We start from the raw sequence: 9,497 nt of genomic DNA, 5'->3' as shown, positions 1-9,497 counted from the left end.
ATTTTGAACATAATTACACATGCTTAAGATGAGCAAAATTCAATAAGCACATACCAAATAGGAGTATCACATGTTTTAAAGTGCCAATTTCTTCCTTTTGTTTTGATCAGGTAACACAATTAAGAATTAATTCAATTCCAATTCTTCAAGAACCTAATATTAGTAAAGAGTAATGGACATAATTCATAATTTTCTAACACTTTCCACTTATTCTTCTTGTCATATCCGGATGTCATTTAGATTTCATTACAATTCCCTTTCGTCAGTATACGTGCATATACACAATTACACACATGACCATACTAATTCACCAACCCTAAGTAACATAGAATTTAGTATTAGAAGTAAAACTAAATCAATTCAGACTTAATTAACTATCTTCCTTACTAATTTGGGTATAAATTTTTGGCTTCTACCACCACCACTCTCCTCACTTGTACACTTTCCTTCAATTATGAACTATACTAATTCAACTGTACGGTGGATTCTTTACAACCATAGGTTAGAATTGATGAAAAGATATCTTTTTTCCTCCTCCATGAATAGCTACGCTTTCTCTAATTTTTTCCTTAGTTTTTCACCTTCTCTTTTTGTCAAATGTTAGCTGATTGCTTCAGCATCAACCTCTCCTTCATTCAGCCGTGAGTGCCTTTATTTGTGGGGTTGCTCCACCTAGCTTCACTATTCTCTTAATTTTCCTTACTTTGAGACCTAGTTTTCAAGGTGTCATCAAGCCTTATTTGATTAATGAGACTCACCACTAACACCAATTCTTTTGCCTACCCAATGATAGGGTGAAATTGCAATTTAGTCCTATTTATTGAAGGTAGAATTTTCCTTTCTCTCTTTCTACCAAAACGAAGCAAAATGATTGCAGCCTCACTTCTAATTAGCATGCTATGGTGGGATTTCTTGGCATCATCACTGTCATTTGGCACTAATCACCAAAATTCCTTTAATTATTACACACTCAGACACCTAGCCACAATCATTTACACCTTTTAATGGCATTTAACACACACTAAGTAGCTTAATTGCCACCAAATCTTTTTAAGTCAATGGTGAAAATGCACTTTAGGTCCCCATAATCTCTTTCAATTTCCAAAATAATCCTTACCCAAAGTTATCAATCATTATTATCCAACTTTAATTAATTACTTTTTCGAATATAACTAATTACTTTTTCAAGAAATTTACAACATCAGAATAACAAGATCTTAGTATAATCTTTGAATGTGTTGGGTTCTAAGAACTATTACTCAAAAATCTATCACATTTTGGATATGCTGGGTTCTGATATATATATAGGTTTAGATATTACTGAGTAATAAATTAGCTAAGGTTCTTATTGATGAACACATGAATTAACATCAAACTGGTTTCATCTTAATATGTTCAGCAATGAAAGCTGACTGGTAAGACATAGAGAAGTAAACAAGCTGAAGTCAAAGGTGTAGATTGTAGGTACCCAAATTTACCCGGGCCCATAATTGTTAACCAGCCCAGACCAAAAAGAGATATAAAATAAAACCCAAAATTACTAAAGTCCATTTACAAACATTAAAAATCCAAATAACCCAAACTCACTACACTACCCATCTACAACCAAGCAGGCCCAATTCATAAATGGCCCAAACATAACCCAAAACCCCTAACCCAGTTTATGTCAGCCCAATAGGCCCGAGACCTTAAGCCAAATCAGAAATCTTAGGGTTTCTGAGCCTCCTCCGTGCTGCAGCCACCACCCACGTGCCCCAGCACGCATTCCGCCCGAGGGTCGACTCTCCTTGCACGGAAGTGGAAACCCCCTCGTCCGTTGACTCTCCATGGACCTGCAAACATGCAAAAGAGGAGAAAGCAACCAAAAACCAAAGTAACACGCAAGGAAAATAAAATAGAACAACTAATACGTATTTTTTTCAGATATATAAACCGAGGAACAGAAACGTTGTTGGTTACGCACGATTTTAAGCAATCAAAGAAAACAAAGGTTGAGTTTTATTTCCTTTTTTTGTTTCTTTATTTTTTTATTTTCCTTTTTTGTTCAAAAAATCAGTTTTAAAACAAAAAAAAAAAGAAGAAAGGGGACTTACCCGAACCTTGGAGCCGCGACATCGGAGCCCTACTCCGTCGTTGAAATTGGCTCTCAAAAAGGAAAATTGGGGTCTCTCCTTTCATATTTTTAGGCTAAGAAAATAGGGCTTTCGGGCACCCCCAAAATCGGGGTCAAAAGACCCCATTCGCGTAACCCCGACCACCACCTACGGTGGCTCTATGGCGGCGACAATGATGGGTATAACCCTAGCAAAAGGGGAAATGAGGGAGGGAGAGCCAAGGAACTCTCTGTTTTTGCTTTTCAAAATGGGGGCTGGAAACACAAAATGAAAAAAAAGGTTTTGAGTTATTTGAAAAAAAGAAGGCCTGCACTTTAACCCGTTTAACAGGCCTAATATGTGCCTTTTAATTGAAAATGGGGAAATTTTACATTAGGTCCTTCCCATTTGCGCAAACATTCAATCATGCCTCATTTATTTCACTTCTTTTTTAATTTGGCTTTGAAACTTATGTATATTAGCAATTCGGTCCCATTTCTTTTTATTTTATTATTTTCTCCCCAAATTTCTGTCTAGAGTTCAAATTAGCCCCTTTTTGTCCTTTTCTTTTATATTTTATTTTATTATTTAATATTATGGTATTATAATTGTATTTTATTTTCTTGCATATTATTTGCTATTATTATTATTACCTTCATTCTATTATTATTATTGCTATTGCTTTTTTTTTTGTTTATATTTTTGTTTATATTATTAGTATCATTGTTATTCCTTAGTTTATTATCATTATTATTTTATCATTTTTATGTATTTATCTACATTATTATTATTATTATTATTATTATTATTATTATTATTATTATTGTATTTATTTTTGAACACATCATGCATTTTAAATTATTACCAATTTTAAATATTTTATATATATCATTTCATTTAATCATCATATGTAGTATTTATTTTGAGATTCTTGTACGTATCTTGATATTTTAGATTATTACATGTATACATATACATACATATATATATATATATATATTTTAAACATTTTTCTATGTATTATCTTACATCCAATGTCTCTATTCACATCATTCTTTCTAAATATTTTGTATGTCATTTGAGTTAAACCCTATTTTAAATTTTTATATATTATTTAGTTACACTATTTTATATAAAAACTATTTTAAATCCCTTTATTATGTATCGTAAACCTTTTATCATTTTTAAGACTATATAGGTACTTATTTTATTTTGGATTTATATATATATATTTATTTAAATTATTTTTGAACAATATTTATTTTAAATTTGTTTTTACACATTACTCATTTTGAGCTCTTTTGTAAGTTTTAAAGTGTCCTTTTATTTATTTATTTACTTTTTTTTTGTGTATTATTCATCTTGATCCATTTAACATATTGTTTATTTGAAATTTTATATATATATATATATATATATATAGATTATTTTATTTTATGCCAAAAATATTAAATATGTTAATTATTATAAATTGTTTTATATTCTTTACTTTAAATTACCTTTTCATTTTAAAATTGTTTTGTGTATTATTTATTTAAAATTGTTTTATTATTTAAAATTGTTTTAGTCCCTTTTAGAACTCAATTTATTTATTTTAAATATTTTATTTATTATTCATTATAAGTTACTTCCTCATATTATTACCTATTTCATACTTATATATACATATATATATGTGTACGCATCATTCGATCTAAAATTTTTGTAAATAAATGTATCATCTTTTCTTAAGTTATTTTATATATTTTAAAGATTCATTTTTACTTTATTTACTCTTAAAACTTAGTTATTATCATGTTGAATAGTTCTTATGTTTTATTCGTTTTAATTTGCCTTATACTATTTATTTTTAGATTGTCATATATGTTATTTATTCATTTATTTTTTATTGTTCCTTGATTACTAATGTTAATATTTAAATAATGCATGTTGAGTGTTTATTGTCATTGTGTGTACCTTAATTCGTCCACTCGCATCTTTATATTTGTCGTACATTTGTGATGTTATTCTTGTATTATTATTACATGCTCTGTACTCTCTTTTATTTTATTTCATTTAAATCATATCGCGCATCGACCTCGAATGTATTTGTCCGAACATGGACTGTTTTAATCCAAACAAATAATACACGTCATTTAAGTATTATACTTGCTATGGTTTAAAAACAAAATTTTTTAAATAAGGCAATGTTTTGCGTTTTGGAACATTGAAGAATTGTGCCCTAACTTACGGGGTTTTAGTTTTCTCGTTGATTCTAAATAGCCAAACATCCTTTTGAGTTTTAAAACACACGGAATTCCAATTAAAATTAAAACTTGCGCTCGGGAATTCATGATATCGTGTCCTAACTTACGGGATGTGATACTCCGACATCTCAAGACGAGGAAGTCTTTAACGATTGTTTTGAACTAATTCAAGTGTTTTTTTAAACCAATATCAATAAAAAGGGATCATATTTTAAATTCATTCTCAATTTTCAACTTTCGACTCTAGGACAATAACTAATTAATTTGGTGCCCATTTTGGGCGTGATGAGGGTGCTAATCCTTCCTTGCACGTAACCGACTCCCGAATCTATTCTCTCGAGTTTCGTAGACCAAAAAAAAAAACACCATTTTCATAAACTAAAACGTTTTATTAAAACAAAGGTGATCCGATCACACCCAATAAAGATCGGTGGCGACTCCCATTTTAATTTCTATTTTCAAACAAAGTCGATTCTCGTTTTTTTTTAAGAAATGGTTTCGACATAGATAACAACGTATTATAGTGAAAAGTAAGTTTCACCAAATTAAGCATCAAGCAGGCAGAAGGTCATTCTCCTTTATTCTAACTGATCACGTAACACACAGTTACTTGTAGTTCTAATAGCAACATTTAATTTTGATGAGTGATCACTCAACACCGTCGTCTTGGTTAATCCCATCAAGGATGGCTATGAGAGCCACCACGAAGGCATAATCCACGTTCGGATATACCGTCACCATAAACTTGTCCTTCCCAAGCAATACGCTTTCAACACTCTGCTTCTTGTGCATCTGCAGTGCTCACACATATAGAACTCACATTCCTATGTTAATATAATCTTACAAATATTAATCTATCGGTTAAATCAATTGGGAGATAATTGAATTAGGAATATGTCAAATCTTCTAGTATTCAATTCATCAATTTAATATATACTATTAAAAAAATCAAATAAATCTAGATTGAAATAGAATTAATATTTATGTAGGTAAAATATCTTGAATTTTTTTTCAATTGCAGTTCATTTAAAAAATATTTACAAAACCATAAAAACTTAAAAAAATACTAACTTTGTTAAATAATAAATAATATTTTTTCAAACAACAAATGTTAAATCATTTACAATTTGAACTTATTTGATTCTTTTTAATAGTATAGAAACTAAATTGATCCATTCAATAATAGAGGAATTAATTTGATATAGTTTCTATGGATCTCCTAGATATTTTCACTTTTATCTATCTATCTATCTATCTATATAAAATACTTATTTAAACTATTTTATTTAGTTGATAACACTAGTCAATTCAACACTAATTCAATAAAAAATTACTTAAAATTTCTCATTTAATTAAAGTTTAAATGTTAATATATTGATATTTTAGTTTTTACCATTTTTATATAAAATGATTAAATAAATCAACTAAAAAAGCAATATCTAATTATTGAACCAAAAATAAAATCCAACCCATGCCTAAGAAATATTTAAACAAACTATTTAACTATTTTACTTATAGCTCTTATTGTTTTTTATAAATATAATTTTAATTGAAAGTATGATAAAATCGAGTATATTCTTATAATGCATTTAATTGAATTTATGTCATTCATTAATTAAACTCTAATTTTTATTAAATTTATCAAAATTTATTTATTTGACAAAACAACAAATATTATTTACAGAATATTTAAATTATTTTATAGTTTAATAAATTTAAAAATTATAGGCATATGATAAAAGTTTGAGTCCAAAATACCTTAATAACCCAATCCTCCATTTTATCAATTCAACCACATTTAATTTTTAATAAATTCATTTCACTTGTGGTGTGCCATACTAGAGTATGTGTAATTAAATCGTAGGAAGAGGGTGTTAAGTACCTGAGCCAAAATAGTGTTAGACTCTCCGGAATAAATGATACAGGATCTTTCCAGCCAGCTTCCTTCCACTCTGAAATCACAAACATCCTCTTTTGGGTTGGTTGGCAAGAACACATGCAATTTGGTCTTGAGTTGGATCATTGATGATCGCTTCACTGTGAATATCAGATCTTTTTCTTCCGTACTTTCTCCCCTGAATACTTGCCATCTATCGTGGACAGTCATTATCTATTAACAAATCAAGGTAGCTAGATTTATATGTAGTATTGAAATACAGCTATTTCTGAGAAACTTGAACAATAAAAACCAAACCTTGGGTCGAAGAGTGCAAATGGGATTTCCGGCGGCATCGGTTAAGAGGCGACGGTCATGGATGCTGAAAAATTTGCCTTTGATTTTGAACATGATGTTGCCATTGATGTCAGTGACAGCAAAGTTGCCCTCAGTGATGGTCAAAACCTTTCTGACGACAGCCAGATCTACTGGTTGAGGATAGCAGTATTGAGGCCCAATCACGGAAACAGGAGTAGCCAAAGGTGGGTAAGCACTTGGTGCAGCCGGGGGAGGATATGCTTGTACGTGTTCCATCTAGCTACCACTGCAGTCACGGATGTATGAAGATGAACTCTTCAATTAGTTTTGTATTTGGTTTAGATCTTCAATTTGTACCCACGAAGTCAGTCAACTCACCTCTCTTGAAAATTGTACCGTACTCAGATTCCAAGATCATGACTTCTTATGTCCGCATGCTTAAAAAAAAGAAGGGGACCAAAAAAAAGGAGGCCACCTACACCATTGCTTTTACAATGGAGATAATGCATTTGAACTCTTTTAAGTTACATTTGTTTATATGTAAAATGTTTTATAAAAAATATTTTTTGTATTTTTTTTATTGTTTCATAGAAAATAGTTTGATCAAATTGAAAATGATTTACAAATTAAGGTAAAATAAGTCATTTTTCTTATAAACTTACTTATCCTTTTGAAAAACGTAAGTCATTTTCTCGAAAAAAGCTCATCTATAGATGATTTTATTTTTATATAAAAATTAACTTAAATCAAGCTTAATATTATTATATTGATAATAAATTTAAATTTTATTTTTAAAATATTTAAAATATTATATTATTTAATATTATTAAACATACATATTTAATTATTTATATTTAGTCATATAATAAATTATTAATATAATAAATATAATTCATTATTTTAATAAATTATTTAACATTTCAATTTTATTTTAATAATAAATTTTAAAAACAATAATTTTAAATAGTATTATTCACATATTATTGAAAATATTCAATATTAATATTTTAATAATAAATATCTATTACAATTATAAATATACTAATAATAAATATTTTGTAGTATAAATGTTAAAATATGTCATAAGTCTATATATATTTCATGATTTATAATTTAGTCTTTGGACTTTTATTTTCAAGAATTTAGTCCCTTTACTTTTAAAATTTAAAAATCAAGTCCAATTGTTAACATCGTTAAATTTTTTGTCAATTTTGTTGATGTTATATTTTTAAATAAAAATACTCACTTAGTAGTCATGTAATCAAAAATGACGTTGTAATGAATATGAATTTAACATAATATTTTTAATATATGCAAAACAATGTAAAATATAAAATTATAGATAAAAATAAATTCAATTAAACAATGAAAAATAAGAAATCTCAAATTTAAGTTTGTTTAATTGAAAACAACTTTATGAAATATTTTTAAGAAATCTACCAAACAATGAAAATATTTTACACAAATTCATCTAAACACCAAAAAATATTAACTTTTTCAGCAAAGTAAATCATTTTCTAGAAATCATTTTCTGGAAGTCATTTTCAGTGAAGCAAACAGAACCTAAGAGTATACTATTTTCCCATTTAGTTAGACATGTAATTTAATTAGTTTAAGATTTTTTTTTACCACTTCAACTGAATCAGTTAATTATCTTAAATAAGTAACATGCCCCTTTAAATTTTTTAATTTTAATTCAGTTTATTTAATAATTTTAATTAATATCAATTTAATAATTTAATCTAAAAAGCTGAAATTTGAATTGTTGTTCAAAATTTTTCGACCTATCAAGAGCGGAATCACGCTCTGTAGGATTTGAACCTACAATATTGGGTTTTGGAGACCCATGTTCTACCGAACTGAACTAAAAATACTTTCTTATCATAATAAATAACACTGTAAATATGATGATTAAGTGTTGAAAAATAAGTATTGAATTTAAATTATATATTTTTGATATATTAGTTAAAGTTAATTACTGAATATAAATAGATTATTTGATAAATATAGATTTTAAATTGTAAAAATTATATTCTATATTTTATCATTAAACTTTAAACAATTTAACTCATTCTAAACAAAAAAATTAAACATAAAGTTTTTATAAGATAATAAAACAATATTAAATTAATTGAAAATATTCTCCAATAAGCTCTTACTTATTATTTTCTATACTTTTTTAGAAAAGATCTATTAAATTGTTTTAATTTTAGATTCTCAAACATATGTAAAAAATAGAAATGAATTTAATTTTTTTTCAATGGTTTATCAAAAGAAAGCCTAAGTTAAAATTTTAAATTAACAATAATTATTAAAAACTTTAAAAATTTTAAAAAAATAAAATATGAGAAGTAAAAAATAAAATATTGTTTTATAAAAACAAAATGAAATTGAATCAAAACATAATAAAAAAATTTTAATTAAAAATAGGAAAATAAAAAATAAAAAAATAATTTTTTAAGATATTTGAGTTTTCAATATAAAAGTCAAATTGACTAATTCTTCAGTTTGATTTTTCTTTTTTAAGCAATTACATATGATATTTTTTCTAAACTATATGGCATGCTTATCATATAAATACATGAACATATTTTGTAGACAATTTAAATATCATCATTCTATCACAGAAAAGCATAAAATTAAACATTTTGACCTGCCAAAGTTTCATGATTCCATCCTATAAAAAATAAGGAAAATTACAATTATTTCCTCAAAGCATATTTGGGTCTTTTGGGTGAAATCCAAGCATCTTGAATTTTGAGGTTTTCCCTAAAACCACAAATAACTTGAAAAAACATCCAAGGGATCTGTTGTCGAACTTCTATTGTCATCACAAACTTTTGCTACGGCCACAGTTGACGTCATTGGGCAGCCATCGAACCGCCATTGACCACAATCATAGGCCATTGTCAACCACTGCCAAACCATTATCAGCCACTTTATCGGACCACTGGCAGCCTCCGT

At 27.5% G+C, this 9,497-nt stretch overlaps 1 protein-coding gene across 2 annotated transcripts; it reads right to left on the bottom strand.

The window, feature by feature from the left end:
- Positions 1-4,707: 4,707 nt before the first annotated feature.
- On the bottom strand, positions 4,708-7,044 carry LOC108458083 (protein LURP-one-related 15-like). Of its 2 annotated transcripts, XM_017757324.2 has the most exons (4): positions 6,912-7,044; positions 6,534-6,819; positions 6,222-6,449; positions 4,708-5,131 (listed from the first exon to the last, which is right to left on the bottom strand). In XM_017757324.2, exons 2-4 carry the CDS (start codon positions 6,807-6,809, stop codon positions 4,988-4,990), a joined length of 648 nt encoding a protein of 215 aa, XP_017612813.1. In that variant the 5' UTR covers positions 6,810-6,819; positions 6,912-7,044; the 3' UTR covers positions 4,708-4,987. The 2 variants fall into 2 exon arrangements, with proteins under 2 accessions (XP_017612813.1, XP_052874023.1); XM_053018063.1 differs by having other exon boundaries at positions 6,534-7,019.
- Between the last annotated feature and the right edge of the window lie 2,453 nt (positions 7,045-9,497).

Source organism: Gossypium arboreum, chromosome 8, assembly GCF_025698485.1.
Source record: "Gossypium arboreum isolate Shixiya-1 chromosome 8, ASM2569848v2, whole genome shotgun sequence".
Lineage (NCBI taxonomy): Eukaryota > Viridiplantae > Streptophyta > Magnoliopsida > Malvales > Malvaceae > Gossypium > Gossypium arboreum.
The sequence above is the reverse complement of the archived record's forward strand: the minus strand, read 5'-3'. Positions and strand labels throughout refer to the sequence as shown.